The sequence below is a fragment of the Chelmon rostratus genome, chromosome 7 (assembly GCF_017976325.1).
Source record: "Chelmon rostratus isolate fCheRos1 chromosome 7, fCheRos1.pri, whole genome shotgun sequence".
Classification (NCBI taxonomy): domain Eukaryota; kingdom Metazoa; phylum Chordata; class Actinopteri; order Chaetodontiformes; family Chaetodontidae; genus Chelmon; species Chelmon rostratus.
In genome coordinates this window covers 18,991,085-19,014,705 of record NC_055664.1, presented here as the reverse complement: position 1 = coordinate 19,014,705, position 23,621 = coordinate 18,991,085, and the positions used below count along the sequence as shown (strand labels likewise).

General features: G+C 42.1%; 3 protein-coding genes across 3 annotated transcripts; 2 read left to right on the top strand and 1 right to left on the bottom strand.

Annotated features, from left to right (window-relative positions):
• The first annotated feature begins 777 nt into the window (after positions 1-777).
• LOC121609482 (extracellular calcium-sensing receptor-like) lies at positions 778-4,847 on the top strand. Its single transcript, XM_041941130.1, has 12 exons — positions 778-927; positions 1,126-1,281; positions 1,433-1,585; positions 1,677-1,881; positions 2,144-2,334; positions 2,416-2,610; positions 2,768-2,898; positions 3,010-3,106; positions 3,278-3,401; positions 3,557-4,029; positions 4,194-4,274; positions 4,491-4,847. Exons 1-12 carry the CDS (start codon positions 778-780, stop codon positions 4,845-4,847), a joined length of 2,313 nt encoding a protein of 770 aa, XP_041797064.1.
• A 5,046-nt stretch (positions 4,848-9,893) lies between these two features.
• On the top strand, positions 9,894-13,928 carry LOC121608851 (extracellular calcium-sensing receptor-like). The gene is made up of 12 exons (XM_041940249.1): positions 9,894-10,043; positions 10,242-10,397; positions 10,560-10,712; positions 10,801-11,005; positions 11,232-11,422; positions 11,504-11,698; positions 11,856-11,986; positions 12,098-12,194; positions 12,366-12,489; positions 12,648-13,120; positions 13,275-13,355; positions 13,572-13,928. Exons 1-12 carry the CDS (start codon positions 9,894-9,896, stop codon positions 13,926-13,928), a joined length of 2,313 nt encoding a protein of 770 aa, XP_041796183.1.
• An 808-nt stretch (positions 13,929-14,736) lies between these two features.
• LOC121609238 (extracellular calcium-sensing receptor-like) lies at positions 14,737-19,926 on the bottom strand. Its single transcript, XM_041940819.1, has 9 exons — positions 19,919-19,926; positions 19,611-19,784; positions 18,799-19,087; positions 17,348-17,434; positions 16,630-17,091; positions 16,366-16,569; positions 16,074-16,280; positions 15,757-15,880; positions 14,737-15,638 (listed from the first exon to the last, which is right to left on the bottom strand). The coding sequence occupies exons 1-9, from the start codon at positions 19,924-19,926 to the stop codon at positions 14,737-14,739; spliced, it is 2,457 nt and encodes an 818-aa protein (XP_041796753.1).
• Between the last annotated feature and the right edge of the window lie 3,695 nt (positions 19,927-23,621).

The following is a 23,621-nucleotide window of genomic DNA, read 5'->3' as shown; positions in this document are numbered from 1 at the left end:
TTTCATTCATGTGAGCCACATCTTCTCGTCTCTCCTGTGCCATTGCTTTTCATTATGATAGGCTGATCCATCAATGACTCATATGACCCATGGAATGAAGTAAGCATCACAGTTTTTATATAGTTCCTTCATTAGCCTTTCAGAGACTGTTGGAGAAGTACACACACACACACACACACAGTTTTTATGGGGCCACTATGGACACTTCATTCAACCCTTATTGGGGCTTCACCCTGGCTGCTTCTTTGTGCATTTTTTGGCTCTATTTTTCCAGTGTTTTCTGATATTCCCAAATGCACAAAGGGAATTAAAGAACTAAGTTTACAGAGAGGTGTGATGAGAGATGGAAGAAGTATAAGAGAGAGGCTGACTGGTTTGGGGACAGAGGAAGGGAGTGGTGTTGCTTCAAGCGTACCTAAGTGTGTGAAACTAGTAGACAGTGAGCATCTGGCATTGCAGTCAGGGGGAGATGTTGTAATTGGAGGGTTGTTTCCTCTACATTATGTGGCCCCTAAGCCACAGCACAGCTACCAAAGGAAACCTCATCTTACACCTTGCAGCGGGTGAGGACACACTTTAGTATCTGATCATTTTCAGAAAAACAAGACAAAAATAATTCCCTCTTGCTGTGATTAGATGTCTTTGTTGCTCCTGCACTGTGGACATGTCGTGATTCATTTTGTGCTCTGATACTGTGTTTTCCGTCTCACGATGAATCACACAGACTGACTACTTTATTGAACTTTCTCCAGGTTTGATCACAGAGCCTTCCGCTGGATGATGACCATGGTGTTTGCAGTGGAGGAAATTAACAGTAATTCAAGCCTGTTACCAGGTGTTAAACTGGGCTACTGGATTGTAGACAGCTGTGACCATGTCCACACCAGCCTGCATGCCCTTTTCTCTTTAGTCAGTCACTCCAAAGCTGTGATGAGTGGGGTGCAACAAATGGAAGAAACTGAAAAAAGATTAGATATGCTAAAGGATAATGGTACAAAAATTGAGGGAGTGAAGACAGTAGAAAAAACAAGAAAGAAAATGATGCTGACCACTTTGAAAAAGGGGAGCAGTGAAATTACTTTAGGAATGCCTCACAGTCTTGAAAATAATGGAAACTGCATGAAGGCAAATGTAACAGAGGAGAGAATGGAAAAGGGCACACAATGTGAAACCTTGCCCTCATGTCTGGCTGGCTCTCCTGTGTCTGCTGTGATCGGTCTTGCGTCATCTTCCCCTACAAGAGCTGCAGCTCACACTCTTGGGCCTTTCGACCTCCCACTGGTAAGAGACAAAGGAAAAGGCAGGATTCTGCACAGCACTGTTGTTTTCATCTGCAACACTTGGTTTTTGTAATTAATCACCCAATAATCTTTTTTCTTGTTTTCTTCAATCTCATTTCAGTAATGATAAAATGAACTTTATCTCCCTATAGGTGAGTTATTTTGCCACTTGTACCTGTCTTACTGACAAGCATATGTACCCGTCATTCTTGCGGACTGTGCCGAGTGATCTCTTTCAAGTTCGAGGTCTTGTTCAGCTGGTCACCTTCTTAGGCTGGCTCTGGGTGGGCACAATTGGGACCACGGTGAGATAAAATAGACTTTTTTTTTATAGCCAGTCATTAGTCAGTCAAACACACCAAGATGAATTTCAAGACCTGTCTCAAAACATTTCAGGATGACTACAGTCATTATGGCATCCAAGAATTCTCTAATCAGTTCAGACAACAAGGTGGGTGTCTTGCATTTCATCTGACTATCCCCAAATCACCAACAGCAGCTGAGATACAAGATATGGCAGACAGGCTGCAGAGTTCAACTGCACAGGTAGTGGTGGTCTTTGCTACAGAGGGACAGCTGCTGGATCTGCTCTCAGAGGTCAGCACTCAGTTTATGTATATGACAAGTAATAGCTGATGACAATAAGCAGTTTTTAACATAATAATATAAAAATTAGGAATATACACAGAATTTTGGTGTCGATGGTAATCTCCTCTTTTTTATTTTCATCATCACATTTGTTCATTTGTGCACACCTTTTTTGCAGCTGGCTCAGAGAAATGTGACAGGGATCCAGTGGGTAGCGAGTGAAGCCTGGGTGGCCGCTGGCCTTCTGACCTCACCCGAATTCCACCCTGTCCTAGACGGCACACTGGGCTTTTCCTTCCCTGGAGTTAGGATCCCTGGCTTGAAAGAGTTCCTGCTGAATGTCCGCCCCTCTCCCAGACCTGGGATGGAATTTGTGAACATGTTCTGGGAAGAGCTGTTTGGCTGTCGGCTCAAGTTTAAAAGAGCTGGATCCAAAGAAAATGAAGTTGATACCATGAATATTTCTGTGTTGTTGGTCAGGTCTAATGTCAGAAACGAAAGCACATTCAAGTCAGCTGATGAAAACTATAAAGTTGCTGGTGAAAAGCCTGTTTGCACAGGTTTAGAGGATCTGAGATATACTGACAGCAGTTATACAGATGTGTCTCAGGTCAGAATATCCTATAATGTGTACAAAGCTGTATACGCCATCGCCCATGCTCTGCACACGTTATTGAACTGTGATTCTGCAGCACACAGCAAGGGAATGTGTGAGAAACATAAATCATTTTCTTCCAGGCGGGTAAGTTAAACAAGTGCAATAGATCTACATATATATGAATAAATTAAATACAAAGTTGAAATATGAGATAACTTAATTTTTTCAGTTATGAGTTCTTGCATCATTTTTGTGGCCGATATGTTCTCTCTCTTTGTTTTTTGTTCCGTCTTTCATGCAGTTGCTGCATCATTTAAAAACAGTGAATTTTACCAACCAGTTTGAGGAGAAGGTATATTTTGACTCCAACGGAGAGCCAGTCCCTCTCTATGACATCATTAACTGGCAAAAGGACAGCAAGGGTCAAATTAGGTGAATTATTATAATTCAAAACACAGGAATAAAACTGTCTGACAAATCATGATTGAGAACCATTATTTGTGTTTATCCTAGTTGATGGCATGAATTTTATTCTGTGTTCAGATTTGTTAAAGTGGGAAGCTATGATGGTTCAGCTCCCTTAAAACAACAGTTGCAGATAGAGAAGAACACCATTGTTTGGACAAATGGACAGTCACAGGTGGGTCATGTGTCCCCTAATCTGATTTCACAGGACAATACATTTGATGAGGGATTTATGAATATAATATTGCCATTTTTCTTCTGTGAAAGAGACATTTGTTTCACCAAGCATTTATAGTCTACAGCAAAGCAAATCCTGATGTGTAATTTTCCACCTTTATTTATTCAGGTGCCTGTATCTCAGTGTACTGCTCCATGCCCCCCTGGCAGCAGGCAGGCCAGACGTCCTGGAGAGCCCCACTGTTGCTTTGATTGTTTGCCCTGTGCAGAAGGAGAGATCAGCAACCAGTCTGGTAGAACATTTCTGTTTTGTTCATCTTTAGATTTTCTAACTTCTGTAAGAATCGAAATACTTTATTAGCACAGAAATGTTGTAGATCTGGACAGCGATCAAGGCATGTTGTGTAGATGCAAACTGCATACTGCTGTCCTCTATGTGTCCCCAAAGGTTCCACCGAGTGCATGAAATGTCCTGAGTACCACTGGTCAGACAAAGACAAGGTGAAATGTGTGGCTGGGGTAGAAGAATTCCTGTCTTTCTACGACACCATGGGCATCATCCTGGTCACGCTCACACTGCTGGGTGTCGTCCTGACAACCATCATCACTTCTGTCTTTCACCGTTTCCGTTCCACACCGATCGTCAAGGCCAACAACTCAGAAATAAGTTTCTTGCTTCTCCTGTCACTCAAACTTTGCTTCTTGTGTTCCCTGGTGTTCATTGGTCAGCCGTCTGTGTGGTCATGTAGGCTCCGCCAGGTAGCGTTTGGGATCAGCTTTGTCCTCTGTCTGTCCTGCCTCCTCGTTAAGACCATTGTGGTTCTCTTGGCCTTCCGAGCTAACGTACCTGGTACCAGGGCTCCAAAGCTGTTTGGTCCCTCTCAACAAAGGACTCTGATCCTCTGCACCACAGCTCCTCAGGTGGGAGGACTATAGGACCATCAGTGATATTAACCTCAACTTGTGACCATTTTAACTTTAACTTTTTTTTTAAACTTAAATCAGGTTTTTTCAATCATGCACAATTTTGGATATATTCTTTCGTTTGTTTTTGGTTATTACCTGTCTTCACATCTTGTCATCAGGTTTGTCTCTGTGCTGGCTGGCTTTCGGGTGCGCCCCCCTTTCCATTCAGGAACCCAAACTACCAAGCTTCCACTGGAAAAGTAAGAACAACAGCATCTCACAATGTCTTTTTTTGATATTACTAATTAAGGTCAGAGATGTTCACATGTTACACAAAGGGGCTTTAATGTTCATGACTGAGATCACAAAAGCAACAGAACACATATTAATATAAAATGAGCCACTTCACACCCTCATGTGAATTGTTCTTTATATATTGACTGATCTCTATTCATGTTTCTTTTGGACATAATTAGATTGTGGTGGAGTGCAAGGAGCCATGGCCTCCTGGATTTTATCTGGTCCTGAGCTACATTGGCCTCCTGGCCTTCCTCTGCCTCCTCCTGGCATACCTTGGACGCAAGCTTCCTGATACGTTCAATGAGGCGAAGCTCATCACCTTCAGCATGCTGATCTTCTGGGCTGTGTGGATCTCTTTCATACCAGCTTATGTCAGCTCTCCTGGAAAGTTCACTGTGGCTGTGGAAGTATTTGCTATATTAGCCTCCAGTTTTGGACTGTTACTATGTATTTTTGTACCAAAATGTTATATAATTTTACTGCGGCCTGAGAGAAACATTAAGAAAGGCATGACTGGAAAATATATTCGATGAACTCAGCACTTATGTTGATATAGAGATAATATAAGCACACATTTTTTAATTTGAATTCATGAAAATACATTGTCATTGTTAAAATTGAAAAAAAAAAGTTGGAAGAGTTGAATGTAACAAAATAAAAGTCCACATGAAACATGCTCCCCTGTTTTGATTTAAATAATATACTTCAAGTAGAGCCCTGACTGAAAGTTACTGTGGATTAATATGACTGGATTTTGTGTATACTTTTTCCTTTCATTCTAAGGTGCCTCTTAGACAATAATTCTTCTGGTGAAAAGTTAATTTATCTTTTATTCGACTTCTGACGACATAGTTAATAAAAAGTATGTGGTGTACCAGCTCTATACAGTCTAGGCTAGTTGTCAGTGTCTGTGCTACTTTCCTCCAGATTCAAGAGCAGCATGAAGGCTACATTTAGGGACCTTCATTGAACATAAGCGCACACATATTAACATCCCATTTGGCAAGTATCACAGCTTATAAATGCTTTTTATAGCCAGCCAAGAAGATCCAATGACGAGGCCTCTTGGATGAGAGGTGAAACATCTTCTAGAACCTCAGAGCAAGTTCAGTTGCCTTTGGAAAGCACGTACAAGTGCCATGACCTGGTAGCTGGGTTGGCTTGTTAACAATGCTATGTCCTCTCACGGTTCCTGGCACCACAGTGTTTGTTTGTTTGTTTGTTTGTGTTTTTATTTTATGGGGATATAGTCTGTTTTGATCTCCTGTCTGTCCCACATACTTGCATCTTCGAGTCTACTTTGAGTGTCATCTCTTGCCACATTCTCTAGGACTCGGACATCTGAGTTTTGGCCTCGTAAATTTCCTACAACATTTCCACCACTTTTCACAAACACACACACAAACACTTTGTCCCAACCTGGCTTTCCTGGCTAAGATTCTAACTGAGTTCTACCTGACTCGGTCAGTCCAGCTGTGGTCACTTTCACCTTCTGAGGAAGAACAGCAGGTCAAGTAGCTCCAAGTCATGCTGTACCCTTCAAGGCCTTGGTGGCCCCCTACTTAGATTTGTATCTGTTTCAAATCCAGTTATTTGGGGACATACTTTGGGGACTAGATAAATCTAGTCTGTCTCACTGGATTGTTGACACAATTCAGCAGGTGTATGTATTTTCTGGTGTGCCTTTCTCATCTGAGATTTGGGCAGACTTGACTAACCTCTTTTGCTACTATATGCACAGCAGCCACATGATCACTTTAATTCACAATTTAGAGGTTCTTCCATCTGAATATAAAAGCTACTCACCCATTCGGTGTGTGATTGATTGCTGGGTGTGGGTCATTGGTAGATGACTAGGTAATGTGGGCTACATGCTTATTCTTGACCATTAGTTGTCTCTTTAGGTCATTTTAGCAACTGGCTAAGCCACTCATGTTCGGCCTTTGCATCTTGCGAGGACTATATCAGCTCTCCATTTGGTCGGTCTTGCCTCTTCCAGACTAACTTGAGCTGCCCTTCTGCCTGTCAGTCTTGGCCTTTGTGTTTGCGGGGCCTTAACCTGGTTGGTATGTACAGTACATAGTGTAAACAGTTCCTTTGCTACTTGTTGATCGTGAACTGGGCTTGTGGGCTGCACTTTCTCCTTACAGTTTGACCCTGTACATATGGGATATGCAACTGAGAGAAGAGATTGTCTCTCTTACTTCAGAAACCAATGTAATCCATGATACTAATTAATGTATTTTGACAAAAGGTGTTGATTTTAGCCAAGGAAATTATGCAATGGTACAATGCAAAGCTTTTTAATTAACAATTGCTTTCTAATAGCTAAGCGAGATTCAAGGCAGACGTGGGCAACTAGGAAGTTGCAGTTCTATCCCTGTCCAGGCTCATGTAGTGAAGAGTTTGAAGGAATTTAATAAAAGGTAAAATGCATATTTTTGGCCAAATCGGAAATTATCACTACACTGACACATATGATTCCAGAGAATAATTACCAGTGACTTAGTTAATTTAAACACAAGATAATTGTGCTCAAAAAGAGTATTCATTCTCAGTGAAGAACCTTGGACCCCTAATCTGCCTCTATACATGCTATGTCTGCGGGTCATCAGGTGGAAACCTCCCTTCAACGGTGTTTTGCCTACTTAGTCCCACGACACCTCCAGGAGGCTAGACGGTGAACTCTGGCATCCCAGAGTCACCCCCCCTAGTGCCAGTTCACACTGCTCCTATACAATCCAAACAGCACTGCCACGTTAAACTGACCCAGACCTGTTTAGGAGATGCTCTAGTCAGTGGCCAGTACCAATGCTACCATTTCGCTAATGCTAATGCTAAATGCTAACTGCTAACTGCTAAGAAGAACAGAAGAAGACAATACAGCTAGATTCACCTATACTGTTAATGATAACTGCTAGATGCCAATGCTAACTGCTAAGATACTATCATACTATTAATTGCACCAATAAAAGCAGGATGTGGGGATGCAAACCCTGGTTCGGGTAGGGGGTAGAAAGTTTAGAGGGTGCTAAAGGTGGAGGCCTAAGCCACAGACTAGAATTAACAGCCTCTTTTAACATTTCTTTCCAGAAGCAAACAAAACAGGAAGACAACCAAAAAAAGAACAAAAAAACAAGCCAACTCTGTATCTTACAAGACAAACTCACCTGAACAGGCCACATGGTCCCAAAAAGAGACTCTAGCTGGCCACACCTCCACCTTATCTACACTTCCTCTTCCTGGATCTCTTCCTATTGGGAGAGAGAAGATGGGGCAGGAAAAGCAGAGTAGAGGAGAGGTGTCTTGTTCAGACTTTAACCTCTTCAGCCGGATTAGGCATGCATGTCCTCTGCCTCCCCCTACTTCCTCACTGCCTTTATTTCACCCCCCAACTACTATTATTTCTCCTAATCCATATCCACTGACTAGACCCAGCAGCCTCACCTGACATCTCCCTCACTGTCTTCCTCAAATTTTGCCCCTGCGCTCCCAGCTCCCTCAACAGTGAAACAGCTGACCCTGCAACAAAACCTCTTCCATCCCCTCTGCTCAGATTCTGTGTTTAAATCTGCATACCTAGTCTTCTTCCTTTCATAAGCTGCCTCCACTGAATTTTCCCAAGGGACTGTTAACTCAATAAAATACACAATCTTTTTACTCATGGACCATAAAACAATGTCCAGCCTCAGATTACTATAAACTATTTCCTGGGGCACAACTAGCTTTCCTCCCAAGTCCACCTGCATTTGCCAATCATCAGCCCCTACCAGGCGGCCACCTACCTGCCTTCTCCCTGACTTAGCCGCTCTATTTTTCTTCCCCTCCCGAACAAACTGCACACCTAACCTCTCCTTTCTAGAAGTTCCAGAATTCACCTTCTTCCTTCTCTCTTCAATGCCTGCAGCTAAGCTTCTCAGCACCTGATTATGCCGCCATGTTATGCCTTGTAATAAGCTAATTCGACAACCTGACAAAATGTGCTTTAAACTTGCTGTACCTGAGCAGAGTGGGCACGAGAAACATGTTGTCTTCACCGAGAGACTTTTTTAAGACAAGTATAAAGGACGAACAGAGAGCTTCATCACACGGTGCAACAACAATCACTGGAAGCTCAATATCAGCAAAGCCAATTCGCTTGTGGTGGATGACAATGCTTTCAAGATGGACGTTGCTGCAAAGAAGCAACAATTCCAAACCGTGGACGCTTCACAGACTCCGTCAACCAGGTAGCACAGAAGACCTACACAATCACCACAGTTTCAAGGTGGACAACTAAGAATAATATCACCAATTTAGTATCCAACCAATTGTGAAGTATGGTCACCATCTCCCCTTCCGTTCTTGAGTTATGGTGTTGAATAATGGCCGGGAAATGGGACAGATGTATGGACGGGCAACCTGGACATGTAAGGCTTCAGAGAGGCAGCTCTGGCTGTCGCCACCACAGAAGTGTAAAAATCATCAAAATTGTATGTCTTTACCAAACAGCAATGATAGCTGACTGCTAAGGCGCTTACATTCAAAATCAGATCCACCAATTCCTTGTTACATTTGGGCCCATATGAACATTTATCAACTGATGAGTTTATATACACAAAACATCACACAACACGAAACTTCAGTCCACTAAAAAATAAAAGCACATTATAAACATACATCATGGATAATATGTAGATGCCAAAATTTACTGTACAGTAGAGGTAAAACAAAAAAAAAAAAAAAAAAAGTGTTTTTAGCAATGAAGCTTGGTGTGTTCATTATGATTAGACTCAGAAAAAAAACATAAAATCTTTGGATAGCACCAAAACCAATTTTTGACTTTGATTGGTTGAGCCAGCAATGACTCATTTGACCGATGAAATGAAGTAAGCATCACAGTACTCATATAGTCAACTTCATTAGCCGTTCAGAGGCTGTTGGAGAATCATCATCTCCAGCACACACACACAAAGTCTTCATGGCGTCAGCATGCACACTGCATTCAACCCTTGTTGGGGCTTCGACCTGGCTGCTTCTTTATGCATTTTTTGGCTCTGTTTTTCCAGTGTTTTCTGATATTCCAAAATGTGCAAAAGAAAGGAAAGAACTGCGTTTACAAAGAGGAGTGATGAAAAGAGAAACTACAACAGAGAGACTGAGTGGCTTGGGGATTGAGGGATTGAGTGGTGTTGTTTTGAGGTTACCTAAATGTGAAAAACTGATAGACACTGAGCCACTGGCGTTGCAGTCAGGAGGGGATGTTGTGATCGGAGGGTTGTTTCCTCTACATTATGTGGCCCCTAAGCCACAGCACAGCTACGAAAGGAAACCTCAGCTTGCACCTTGCAGCAGGTGAGAACACACTTTGTATCTGACATAGTCCGACATTAAAAAAAGATAACATTTTCAAAATTAAGAGACTGAAATAATTCCTTCTTGCTGTGATTAGATCTCTATGCTGCTCATCCTTTTCTGTTTAAATGATCTGATTCATATTGTACTCTGATAATGTGTTTTCTGTCTCACAGTGAATTACTTAGACTGTTTGCAACTTTATGGATTTTGTCTGCAGATTTGATCATATAGCCTTCCGCTGGATGATGACCATGGTGTTTGCAGTGGAGGAAATTAACAGTAATTCAAGCCTGTTACCAGGTGTTAAACTAGGCTACAGGATTGTAGACAGCTGTGACCATGTCCACACCAGCCTGCATGCTCTTTTGTCTTTAGTCAGTCACTCCAAAGCTGTGATGAGTGGGGTGCAACAAATGGAAGAAACTGAAAAAAGATTAGATATGCTAAAGGATAATGGTACAAAAATTGAGGGAGTGAAGACAGTAGAAAAAACAAGAAAGAAAATGATGCTGTCCACTTTGAAAAAGGGGAGCAGTGAAATTACTTTAGGAATGCCTCACAGTCTTGAAAATAATGGGAATTGCATGAAGGCAAATGTAACAGAGGAGAGAATGGAAAAGGGCACACAATGTGAAACCTTGCCCTCATGTCTGGCTGGCTCTCCTGTGTCTGCTGTGATCGGTCTTGCATCATCTTCCCCTACAAGAGCTGCAGCTCACACTCTTGGGCCTTTCGACCTCCCACTGGTAAGAGACAAAGGAAGGCAGGATTCTGCACAGCACTGTTGTTTTCATCTGCAACACTTGGTTTTTGTAAAAACTCACCCAATAATCTTTTGTCTTTCCTTTTTTTCTTGTTTTCTTCAATCCCATTTCAGTAATGATAAAATGAACTTTATCTCCCTATAGGTGAGTTATTTTGCCACTTGTACCTGTCTTACTGACAAGCATATGTACCCGTCATTCTTGCGGACTGTGCCGAGTGATCTCTTTCAAGTTCGAGGTCTTGTTCAGCTGGTCACCTTCTTAGGCTGGCTCTGGGTGGGCACAATAGGGACCACGGTGAGATTAAGACTTTTTTTTTATAGCCAGTCATTAGTCAGTCAAACACACCAAGATGAATTTCAAGACCTGTCTCAAAACATTTCAGGATGACTACAGTCATTATGGCATCCAAGAATTCTCTAATCAGTTCAGACAACGAGGTGGGTGTCTCGCATTTCATCTGACTATCCCCCAATCGCCAACAGCAGCTGAGATACAAGATATGGCAGACAGGCTGCAGAGTTCAACTGCACAGGTAGTCGTGGTCTTTGCCTCACAGGTACAGCTGCTGGATCTGCTCTCAGAGGTCAGCACTCAACATCTGCAGTATTAAAATTAAAAATATAAGAATTAGGAATATTCAAATAATGTGTGTGCTCATGATAATCTCTTTGTTTTATTTTCATCATCACATTTGTTCATGTACACCTTTTTTGCAGCTGGCTCAGAGAAATGTGACAGGGATCCAGTGGGTAGCGAGTGAAGCCTGGGTCGCCAGTAGCCTTCTGACCTTACCCAAATTCCACCCTGTCCTAGACGGCACACTGGGCTTCTCCTTCCCTGGAGTTAGGATCCCTGGCTTGAAAGAGTTCCTGCTGAATGTCCGCCCCTCTCCCAGACCTGGGATGGAATTTGTGAACATGTTCTGGGAAGAGCTGTTTGGCTGTCGGCTCAAGTTTAAAAGAGCTGGATCCAAAGAAAATGAAGTTGATACCATGAATATTTCTGTGTTGTTGGTCAGGTCTAATGTCAGAAACGAAAGCACATTCAAGTCAGCTGATGAAAACTATAAAGTTGCTGGTGAAAAGCCTGTTTGCACAGGTTTAGAGGATCTGAGATATACTGACAGCAGTTATACAGATGTGTCTCAGGTCAGAATATCCTATAATGTGTACAAAGCTGTATACACCATCGCCCATGCTCTGCACACGTTATTGAACTGTGATTCTGCAGCACACAGCAAGGGAATGTGTGAGAAACATAAATCATTTTCTTCCAGGCAGGTAAGTTAAACAAGTGCAATAGATCTACATATATATGAATAAATTAAATACAAAGTTGAAATATGAGATAACTTAATTTTTTCAGTTATGAGTTCTTGCATCATTTTTGTGGCCGATATGTTCTCTCTCTTTGTTTTTTGTTCCGTCTTTCATGCAGTTGCTGCATCATTTAAAAACAGTGAACTTTACCAACCAGTTTGAGGAGAAGGTATATTTTGACTCCAACGGAGAGCCGGTCCCTCTCTATGACATCATTAACTGGCAAAAGGACAGCAAGGGTCAAATTAGGTGAATTATTATAATTCAAAACACAGGAATAAAACTGTCTTAAAAATCATGATTAAGAACCATTATTTGTGTTTATCCTAGTTGATGGCATGAATTTTATTCTGTGTTCAGATTTGTCAAAGTGGGACGCTATGATGGTTCAGCTCCCTTAAAACAACAGTTGCAGATGGAGAAGAACACCATTGTTTGGACAAATGGACAGTCACAGGTGGGTCATGTGTCCCCTAATCTGATTTCACAGGACAATACATTTGATGAGGGATTTATGAATATAATATTACCATTTTTCTTCTGTAAAAGAGACATTTGTTTCACCAAGCATTTATAGTCTACAGCAAAGCAAATCCTGATGTGTAATTTTCCACCTTTATTTATTCAGGTGCCTGTATCTCAGTGTACTGCTCCATGCCCCCCTGGCAGCAGGCAGGCCAGACGTCCTGGAGAGCCCCACTGTTGCTTTGATTGTTTGCCTTGTGCAGAAGGAGAGATCAGCAACCAGTCTGGTAGAACATTTCTTTTTTGTTCATCTTTGGATTTTCTAACTTCTGTAAGAATCGAAATACTTTGCTATTAGCACAGAAATGTTGTAGAACTGGACAGCGATCAAGGCATGTTGTGTAGATGCAAACTGCATACTGCTGTCCTCTATGTTTCCCCAAAGGTTCCACCGAGTGCATGAAATGTCCTGAGTACCACTGGTCAGACAAAGACAAGGTGAAATGTGTGGCTGGGGTAGAAGAATTCCTGTCTTTCTACGACACCATGGGCATCATTCTGGTCACGCTCACACTGCTGGGTGTCGTCCTGACAACCATCATCACTTCTGTCTTTCACCGTTTCCGTTCCACACCGATCGTCAAGGCCAACAACTCAGAAATAAGTTTCTTGCTTCTCCTGTCACTCAAACTTTGCTTCTTGTGTTCCCTGGTGTTCATTGGTCAGCCGTCTGTGTGGTCATGTAGGCTCCGCCAGGTAGCGTTTGGGATCAGCTTTGTCCTCTGTCTGTCCTGCCTCCTCGTTAAGACCATTGTGGTTCTCTTGGCCTTCCGAGCTAACGTACCTGGTACCAGGGCTCCAAAGCTGTTTGGTCCCTCTCAACAAAGGACTCTGATCCTCTGCACCACAGCTCCTCAGGTGGGAGGACTATAGGACCATCAGTGATATTAACCTCAACTTGTGACCATTTTAACTCAAATCAGTTTTTTTCAATCATGCACAATTTTGGATATATTCTTTTGTTTATTTTGTTTGTTTTCAGTTATTACCTGTCTTCACATCTTGTCATCAGGTTTGTCTCTGTGCTGGCTGGCTTTTGGGTGCGCCCCCCTTCCCATTCAGGAACCCAAACTACCAAGCTTCCACTGGAAAAGTAAGAACAACAGCATCTCACAATGTCTTTTTGTTGATATTACTAATTAAGGTCAGAGATGTTCACATGTTACACAAAGGGGCTTTAATGTTCATGACTGAGATCACAAAGCAACAGAACACATATTAATATAAAATGAGCCACTTCACACCCTCATGTGAATTGTTCTATATATATTGACTGATCTCTATTCATGTTTTTTTTGGACATAATTAGATTGTGGTGGAGTGCAAGGAGCCATGGCCTCCTGGATTTTATCTGGTCCTGAGCTACATTGGCCTCCTGGCCTTCCTCTGCCTCCTCCTGGCATACCTTGGACGCAAGCTTCCTGATACGTTCAACGAGGCGAAGCTCATCACCTTCAGCATGCTGATCTTCTGGGCTGTGTGGATCTCTTTCATACCAGCTTATGTCAGCTCTCCTGGAAAGTTCACTGTGGCTGTGGAAGTATTTGCCATATTAGCCTCCAGTTTTGGACAGTTGTTCTGTATTTTTGTGCCTAAATGTTACATAATCTTACTGCTTCCCGAGAGAAACATTAAGAAAGGCATGATTGGAAAATATCCTCGATGAACACATTTACGTTGTCTGATGTCACCGTATGTGGCAATCAAACACGAGCACACACTTTTTGATTTGATATTATGAAAATACGTTTTTGTAGTTGAAGTCTGAATATTTTAATGTGAAGCAAAATAAAATGTCACATGCAACATGTTTCCATGTTTTATTTGTGTGTATGAAAAGGTAACATTGAGCAAACTCCACCTTTAATCATGTTGTCATCTTTGTGCACAATTGTGCACCTTTTTTCTGGTCCTTTCCGTGATGCCTGTATCCTTGTGTCATGCTCCATGCATCTCCCTGCCTGCAAGTTATCCATGATCTAAAAGCCTAGTTTCTTCATTAATGGAAATTCATGGATTAAATGAATCACAAAACATGCTTGCATTTAATTCCCTCAAGAGGAACACAGTGCTTTGCAACCATCAGAGTCTTTTGGGAAAATGTTATCAATAATTACTTAATTATTACTTAATTATTGTTGATTTTCTTGTCTGGTGTGTACATTTCTGAATCCATTGACCTCGAATCAATCCAAAACTGAAACTCACGAGAAGCAGGGAAGAGGATCAGCAGAAAATCTTTATTCAAGAAGTGAAACACAGAAACTCCAAAGAACATTCAGTGCTATTTTTTTCTGTTTCTTAATACATGAATGTCATAAGCTTCCTGTAGTTATGCTTGTACATTTTCTTGTACATTGTACTTCAGTTGGGATGCTGCAACATCAAATGCATACAATTGTAGCTGCCAACACAAATGGAAAATAACTAATTTGTGACAACTCAAAAACATGAAAAGGATAATTTAGGTCATGCTATTTCTTTTCTTTTCCCATCAGGTGCTGCTTTGTATTCTTTTCTGGCTTCAGTAAAATTATGTAACACTTTGGAGCAAACAGGCAGAACAACAAGCCAAAGCTGGACGCCAGAATGGCAAATGACTCCACAGCATCTGCATAATTTCCAGGAGAGCTGATATAAGCAGGGATAAATGCCAGCAATACAGCACAGAAGATCAGCATGCTAAAAGTGATGAACTTTGCTTCATTGAAGTTTCCCGGCAACTTACGAGCCAAAAAGGCCAGAGCAAAGCACAGACAGGCCTGAAGACCAATATATCCCAGAACACACCAGAATGCCAGGCTAGAGCCCACACTACACTCCAGTATGATCTTTGAGCGTTCATACTGTGTATTTCGTGATGGAAAAGGGGGGGCATCAATGAGCCAGGCAGCGCAGATAACCACCTGAACCAGAGTGCAACTGAAGATGATGACCCTCTGCTGCCTGGGCCCCAGCCATTTCATCATGTTGTCCCCTGGCCGGGTGGCAGTGAAGGCTGCCAAAACAACTAGAGTCTTCCCCAAGATACAAGAGAGGCACAATGAAAATGTGATGCTAAAGGCAGTGTGGCGCAGCATGCAGGACCAAAATGTTGGCTCTCCAATGAACACCAGCGAACACAGGAAACACAGAGTCAGTGCGAACAGGATGAAGAAGCTGAGTTCAGAGTTATTCACGCGGACGATGGCTGTGCTTCTATGATAGAAAAAGACTGCAAAGACAGCTAGAGTGAGGCAGGCACCCACCACAGAGGTCACTGTCAGGGCTATACCCAAGGAATCATAGGCCAAGAACTCCACCTTCTTGGGGATGCAGGCTGTTCTGTCCTTGTTTGACCAGAAGTCCTCAGGACAGAATGTGCACTCTATTGAATCTAAAGGCAAGAGGAACAAAAGAAGAGAAGCTCATTTTAAATATTTACCATTCAATATGACCTGTCTTTAACAGAATATATTACACTGGAACTGTTTTGAAGTTTATTACTTGCTCACTTGTCTGATTGCTAATTTTGCCACTTTCACATGGCACACAGTCAAAGCAGCAAACAGGTTCCCCACGACGGGCAGCCTTCCGAGACCCTGGAAGACAGCTGGCGCTGCATACAGACATCGGCACCTATAGAGGAAATAATGGCTTTCAGCTTCTCAGTGAGTGTGCTGAAATATTTAGTCAATTGCTTAATTAGTCCAATGTCTGAAAAAAAACTTGTGATAACTGCATGAGTGTCTTTGTTTTTTGTACTATTTGAAAACAATAAATTAAAAAAAAAAGAGAGAGAAAAGCAGCTCGCCTCACTCTGATGCCCAGCCCATATTATTCTGTCCTCCTGGATCACCAGCTCGTCGCCGACAGGCTTGGCCCCGTCGAACAACCCCACGATGACAAACTCAGTTTTTCCACCTGTGCCTCTTTGCCAGTTGATGATATCATAATATGGTATTGAGTCGCCCCTCAGGTCAAAGTTCACCTCCTCTCCGGCAATGTTAAAAGTAACTTCCTGTAGGTAGTATTGGAGCTTGAAAAGCAAAAGATGATATGAAATACTCTTTCAAAAAAGATTTTCAATGTAATACTGTAGCAGCAAGAATACTGGATAATACCTGCCAGGGCTCTATATTGTTGCTTTGAGCACATGAGTTGCTTTGGAAAGGCCCACTGCCTGGTTGACAGAGAAGAAGGTTGTGGAGGGAATGAGCAATCGCGTATACAGCCTTATAGACGTTATATGCCGCTCTGGGGCTGGATGTGTTCATGTAGGCTGAATGTTGCTCCAAAAGGGACTCCTGCCCCGAGCAGGGAGGCAACTGGGAGCCAGAGGACAGAGAAGGGCTGCACCCATACAGAGCCTCCCACAGCTCCTTTACCAAAACATTATTGGGATACATCTGAGGGTTTACCGTCTGCAGGTAGTCACTGAGTCTGGATATATGTCCTCTTCTGATGCCAAACCCTATGGTGCCCCCCATGTAAGGGTAATACTCGCTCCCTGTGAAGAAAGTTGCTGTGACCCAGGCCTCACTGGCCACCCATTGGATTCCAGTGATGTTCTGCATCATGTAGTCTCTCAAGAAAGGTATCATCTCCCCCTCAGCTGAAAATACCACAACCACTTTGGCCAAAGAGCTACGCATCACCTGGATGATCTCCATCGCCTTCTGGCGACTGTAGAGTAGAGGGATAATTTCTTGGTATGCAACACAAACTTTGGTACCCTGTAATTCTCTCAGTAAACCTTCCACAGCAGAGCGGCCATATTCACGGTCCCCTCGCACCAGCCCCACCCAGGTCCAGTTGAAGCGCACCAGCAGCTGAGCAATGGCCTTCACCTGTGTTCAACAGAAGAATGCCTGCTTACTTGGTCTTAAAACACATATTTTGAGGAACAAATTATTCATTAATTAATTTATCTGACATTATTTTACTTTTCTTTGCTAATTGTACTGTAGAGACGATTGAATTTAGCATGTACAAGCCTTTTCGCGAAACAGCACCAGACAAACCAGAAATATAGGACATTTTCAAAAGATCTTTTTGATAAACACTGAAAGGTTTATCAAACCAAATCTGAGGCCAAACTGTCACCTGATAGTCATCATTTGGGATTACCCTGAAGAAGGTAGGATATTTTCTTCTGTCAGAGAGACACGAACATGAAGAAAAGTAGCTGATCTGTGTAAAGAAGGAAAAAGAGGGTGCAGCATTGCATTGCAAAACTGATAACATGAATAAGCACAATACAGCTTTATCAGTGACAGGTGTTCATTTTGAAAAAAACATTTGAGTGGCTTTTTGTTTTAAGTATTTGAAAAATTGAAACGTCAAGTTGAGGTCATCGATTTTGTGAAATTCTTACATAAATATCCTGCAGCTAAGATCTATACTGATAAAAAAAAGAAAAATAAAAACTACATTGAGGGGATAGAAATTGTCAATGGCAAAATCAATGGAAACAAACTTGGTCTGAGCAATGCAGAATTTATATGTACCAGAAGTCCAATTCAAAATTTGGACAGCAGAGCATTTTAGAGGAAATTTTATGAACAGGCAAAGTCTGGTGAAGTACTGAAATATATTACATTGACACTTGCGCAGTGTCGAATACATTTTTGGGTCATGCACATCCCATGCCACTTTGAGATGTTTCCAGTCAGGATGCTTTCTGCTGAACTGATCATGACAGGTTCCCTAGTGATTCTGATTGACAATTACCTAAAACTGCTGACCTGCTCCACCTCAGCTCCACTGATGTAGACAGGGGTTGTGTACCTTTGCCTCATTTGTCCGAAAATCAATGATCAGCTCCTTGGTTTTGTTGACATTGAGCAGTAGGTTGCTGTCTGTGCACCACCCTGCAAGATTGGTACTTGATGTTGTCTGCAAACTTGGCAACAGAGTTCTCTCCCAACGATTTCCCATCACTAGGTTAGCCTTAGTCTTATTTTGCCGATTTCACCAAGGAGAACTGAGATTAATTTTAGTTGTAGAGAATGTTGGAATTTAATGAGAGAAATTATGGTGAAAGAAAATGTTTAATCCAATACAAAATAATGCAGAATAATTTAATAAATATGCTACAAATACATCAGGGAACTGTCTTACACATGGATTTACAGTTATATTGACATATGCTGTCAGGGAATTGTTGAAGTGTCAAGTGATTCAATTCAATTCAGTTCACAAATCACAACCAAAGTTGTCTCAGGACACTTTCCATATAGAGCAGGTACAGACCAAACTCTTTAGCTACAGAGACCCACCAAATCCCTCATGAGCAAGCACTTGGAGACAGTGTCAACTATTTATTTATATTTAACATACTCCATTTAGATACTGAGGTCGACCTTCTTCATGTTATATGTGGGTAAATGTGTGTTGTAGGTTTTGTTTGATTTGCTTTCTGTTTTTTTAGTCTGTGTTTTTTAGTGATGTGAAGTGTATGTAATGCAGATTGTATAAATTGAGGAATCAAACTAAAATCTATCAATCAAGTACTGCTTTCTGGGGGGATGACAATGGAAAAGAGTCATCATTACCATCGGTATTCTGAACGGCTGCAGGATTCTTGACAACACAATAGACAGAGCAGAACCAGATTCCCCAATCACAGCGAGGAGCGGAGAGGCACCGCTGCACATCAGAGAGTCGTCCTCAATCAGCCCGTTCAGTACAGCCAGAGCAGCCCTCTTGCCAGTCAGTGGATATGCACATGAATCAAAGATTTTGTATCCAAGGGTGTAATTGGGTAAAAGCTCTGTACTCTGGTTTATCTCCTCCACTGCCAGCCTCATAGTCTGAGCCCAGCGGAAAGCCCGGGGATCAAAGCTGTAGCCAAGCACACACAAATGCACACACCACACACCATAAATGGAGAAAGGGACAAATTAAAAGCAAAGACTCGGCTATAATTTGAAGAGTGAATGAATTGCATCTTTACACCAATCTTGTGATGATGTAACCAAGTGGTTTCCTATTGCTTTGTCAGTATTTCCTCATTATTTTTTCCCCGAAGATATGTCTTTGGTAATGTTTTACTTTACTGTTCTGTAATTTATAAACAATTACCTGATTAGCAAAAGAAGAAGCAAATAACTTAAACACTACTTGGAATTAATTTGGAATTTGCATTACACACCCATAAAATAAAGTATGTCTTTTTGTGAGATCTTTCTAGAACGTAAATCTGTCACTCGCTGTACCTCTCATGCTAAATTATCATTGTGTTCAATAATTTCATAAGTACAAATACAAGGTGAGTAATCCACTTATTAAAAGATCTTCAAAAAACATGTTAGTTGGACAAAATCAGACACCATCATGATTTACAATCCACAATTATTAAACTCACCCATTACACTTCACAGGCATTGGTCTGTAGGTGTTGTTGAGGTCTGGCATCTCCTGGTTATAGTGAATAGGGAAGGTCCCCCCAATAACAAAGTCACCCTTGGCCACAAAGGCTGGCTGAAAGCTGTTTAGAAGCTTACACACCTTGGCTGCAAATGGGGGTGGAGAGGTGACGCTGGAAATTGGGTTAGTTAAAGTGAGGACACAGACAGAATAAAGAAAGGGAAATAAGACAGGTAGAGTCATATTGTTTGATGTCTCCAAAGAGAGAGAGAGAGAGCAAGGAATTCTGCAAGTTATATACAGTACATGACCATCTCATTCTTGCATCTTATTAATGACAGAGTGACATTGGATTGGGCATCAGAAGCCTGATTTTCTAGAGTGGGTGGGTGCAGATTGGATAGAATGATACATCTGGATAATGATACTCCGAATAAAATGTCTTATGAGGAAAGTCATTTCTGTAAATGCCAGTTTATTTTCCAGTTTATTAGGTACGCCTAGTTAAGGCTCATGCCTTTTGGAAGAAACAGGTTCAGAGAGGTGATTCATTTTGACCAGCTGTAGCTGGTGTAAAGTGCTATAATGGGGTGTTCAAATAATGAGTAGACCATTTGCGGCAAGCAGGTCATCCATTACTCCCATAGTTGTTGGTTTTATCCTCATTTACTGTTCACATGTTGAAGTGTACTTGGTCAAGACACTAAACCCTAAATTACTCCCAGTGGTGAGACGGCACCTGACAAGCTAGCTTGCTGCACACAATGTGTGTGTGTGTAAAAGGGTGAATGTGAACCAAGTTCTAAAGTGCTTTGGATCAGAGTTTCCGTTGTCCTGGAACTGCTGTTTCTTTCAGATAAAATCTGTTGACGGCTGACATACCTAAATTTGTCATCAAGTGCAGTGAAAATAATTACCAAGTTCGAGCTTAAAATATCCAATCTGTACACACTGTCTTCGTGCTTTCATTCAATACTGGACCAATTTCAAAGATTATTGTCCCCATTAGTCCCCACACATAATATTTGACCGAAACGTTAATGCAGAGACAATGAAATCTTTCAGGACATGTGGACCAACGGCAATTTTTTAACTGAGACCCTGCCTTGGATATTATTGCTATATGAATATAGGCATTTACCAAGAATTTATTGGATATTCTTCGTTTGCCATTCCTGTTCAATTAGAAGTAAAACACCTATCCAAGGCATATCTAAACTACTTGAACCATTTGGAGTAGAGTGGTTCAATGCATGTTTTGAAACGTAACAATATGAAGCATTATCCCAGCAGTCAGAATCACTGTAAGTGCGACTGGCATTAAGCAGTAGAAGTTTGAACCCCCACACCCTTATTAACCAAAATGTCTAAAAGGAGAAAAGTGGACACAGACTGTAGAGCAAGCTCATGCACCATCAAGACCTCCTTACGGAGCGCTCATTTGCTATCTCTGTGGACAGGGAGATCATACCAAACCAATGTGCCCCAAAAATCCAGCTAAGATAACTCAAATGTGTTTTGTCCCTCACCAGAAGTTTGACTTTGAACCTCAGAGTAATCAGTCCATGAAAACGACCACTGTAAAGGTGTTGGTCATGCTGCCAGCCAGTGACAGCAAGCTGCTGGCAAAGTTGCAGGGGCCTTGTGAGGTGGAGAGAAGGCTTGGGCCCACCACTTATCAAGTTTCCACCCCAGGGTACCAGCATTCCAGTCGTGTGCTCCATGTGAACCTTCTCAATGGGTGGGTTCCAAGAATGGAGAAGGGAGCAGAGGTGTTGCTGATCCGTGGTGTTAAGGAGGAAGAGAAGGTAGATGACCAATACTTGCCCTCATCGACATCAGCTGAACTTGATTTGTGCCATCTCTCTAAAGACCAGCAGTCAAAGGTGGAAACGGTACCAAATCCAGTAATAATTCAAGAGCACAGATCTGGTGGAGGATGACATTGTGTTGAAAGAGGGTGCAACAGTGAGACGTATGAGTTACAGGATGCCAGAGCGACTCCTGTTGCCACTGAAGAAGGAAGTGGACCTCATGCCGTCCCTAGGAATCATTCAACTTTCAAAAACGGAGTGGTGTAATCCTGTTGTTTTGGTCCCCAAAAAGGATGGAAGAATAAGATTTTCTCTTGACTTTTGGTACCTGAATGCTTTTTCAAAGTTTGATTCAACTCTGCAAATTGATCTCATTGAGCGTCTGGGGAAAGCAACGTACCTGACTACCACTGAACTGTGCAAGGGGTACTGGCAGGTACCCCTGAGCCAGCGGTCTCAGGAGCTAACAGCCTTCAAGACTCCTTAGGGACTGTTCCAGTTCACTGTGTTGCCATTAGGATTGCATGGCACCCCAGCAACCTTTCAAAGACTGATGAACCAAGTACTCTGCCAGACGTCTGATTTTACATGTGCATATCTCGATGATATTGTTGTTTACAGCACCAACTGGGAGGAGCACTTGGAGCACCTGAGGGAAGTTCTGGACTGCCTGCACTCTGCAGGCCTGACAATCAATCCAGCTAAGTGTGTTCTTGCCAGAGCCAAAACAGATTACCTGGATTACACCATTGGAGATTAGTTGATTGAGCCACAAGTGTATAAGGTCCATGCAATTGAATCATGTTATCTCTTCCACAAACCCAGAAGCAACTCAGATCATTCCTTGGGATGGCTGGCTTCTACCATCGGTTTATACCAAACTTCTCAGCCAGGGCTGCTCTGCTGACAGACATGACTGGCCCACGGCTCCAACAAGGTCCAGTGGACAACACAGGCAGTGGGAGCATTTTGGAACATCAAGCAATCCCTGAGTAAGAATGCAATTCACCATTGTCCAGATTTTGGTAAAAGATTTGTCCTGCAAACTGATGCATCTGAGAGGGGTATTGGAGCTGTGCTTCTGCAGGGTCCACCAGAGGACCGACATCCTGTTGCCTACATTAGTCGCAAGCTAATCCCCAGGGAGATCCGCAATTCGAAAGTAGAGAAAGAAGCCTTGGCAATCAAGTAGGCACTGGATTCCCCAGTATTACCTGCTGGGGAGGGAGTAAACTTTGGAGACTGATGTATATATTGACTCTTTTCTTGCAAATAAATGTTTTTCTACCTGTGACTCCTTATTTTTTTTTCCATTGTATTGTATTTTCAGACTTCACATACTGCAAAGAAAACTAGATCATACTTATTTTCTTAACAACACAATATTATTGTTTGAACCTAGGAAGATTCAAGCAGCTCAGCTTTGTTTGATGGCTTGTGACCCTCCATCTTCTGGTGATTAGGCTGGCCATGACAGGGTCTTAATCTGGTGGTCCTTTATCCACACCTTGATTGACCTAGCTGTGTGGCATGGAGCATTGTCCTGCTGGAGAGAATCAATCCTCAGAGCTGGGGAACATTGTCAGAGCAAAGGGAAGCATGTTTTCTTCCAGGATAACCTTGTATGGGGCTTGATTCATGCGTCCTTCGCAAAGACGAATCTGCCCGATTCCAGCCTTGCTGAAGCAACTCCAGATCTCCACCAAATTTCACAGTGGGTGCGAGACACTGTGGCTTGTAGGCCTCTCCAGGTGAGATGATCAGGTGTTGGGCAAAGCTGAAAATTGGACTCATCAGAGAAGATGACCTTACTCCAGTCCTCCATGGGCTAATCCGTGTGGTCTTCTGCAAACCATGATTTTGAAACTTTACTTGTTAAATAAGATTTGGTTCAGGTGATCACCTAATCAGTACCTCATTCAGTATAATGAGGTGTGCTTGTGTTGGAATTTAATAGACACTGGAATGGAATGGCTGTTATACATGCAGAGATCCTGATTTCAGAAAAAAATTGCAGTCGTCTCTGAATTTTTTCCAGATGTTTGTTTGATTTATTCATAGCAACAGTGTTGTACAGGGTTTTGTGAAAGTCACACCTTTTGGGATGGTTTTATCAATAACAGACTAGTTATTATAAATATTCTTGTCGCGTGTGTAGATTTCTAAACCCATTGACCTTGAATCAATCCAAACCT

Excerpts from the sequence above, each read along its gene's own strand:
- LOC121609482 (XM_041941130.1), top strand. The coding sequence starts at position 778 with ATGATGACCATGGTGTTTGCAGTGGAGGAAATTAACAGTAATTCAAGC. Across the intron at positions 928-1,125 it reads TAGTCAGTCACTCCAAAGCT|GCAAATGTAACAGAGGAGAG; the intron begins GTGATGAGTGGG and ends AACTGCATGAAG. Across the intron at positions 1,586-1,676 it reads TGGGCACAATTGGGACCACG|GATGACTACAGTCATTATGG; the intron begins GTGAGATAAAAT and ends AAAACATTTCAG.
- LOC121608851 (XM_041940249.1), top strand. The coding sequence starts at position 9,894 with ATGATGACCATGGTGTTTGCAGTGGAGGAAATTAACAGTAATTCAAGC. Across the intron at positions 10,398-10,559 it reads GGCCTTTCGACCTCCCACTG|GTGAGTTATTTTGCCACTTG; the intron begins GTAAGAGACAAA and ends ATCTCCCTATAG. Across the intron at positions 11,423-11,503 it reads TTGATACCATGAATATTTCT|CCTGTTTGCACAGGTTTAGA; the intron begins GTGTTGTTGGTC and ends GCTGGTGAAAAG.
- LOC121609238 (XM_041940819.1), bottom strand. Across the intron at positions 19,088-19,610 it reads ATGCCTGTGAAGTGTAATGG|CTTTGATCCCCGGGCTTTCC; the intron begins GTGAGTTTAATA and ends GCTTGGCTACAG. Across the intron at positions 17,092-17,347 it reads TCCCAAATGATGACTATCAG|GTGAAGGCCATTGCTCAGCT; the intron begins GTGACAGTTTGG and ends TGTTGAACACAG.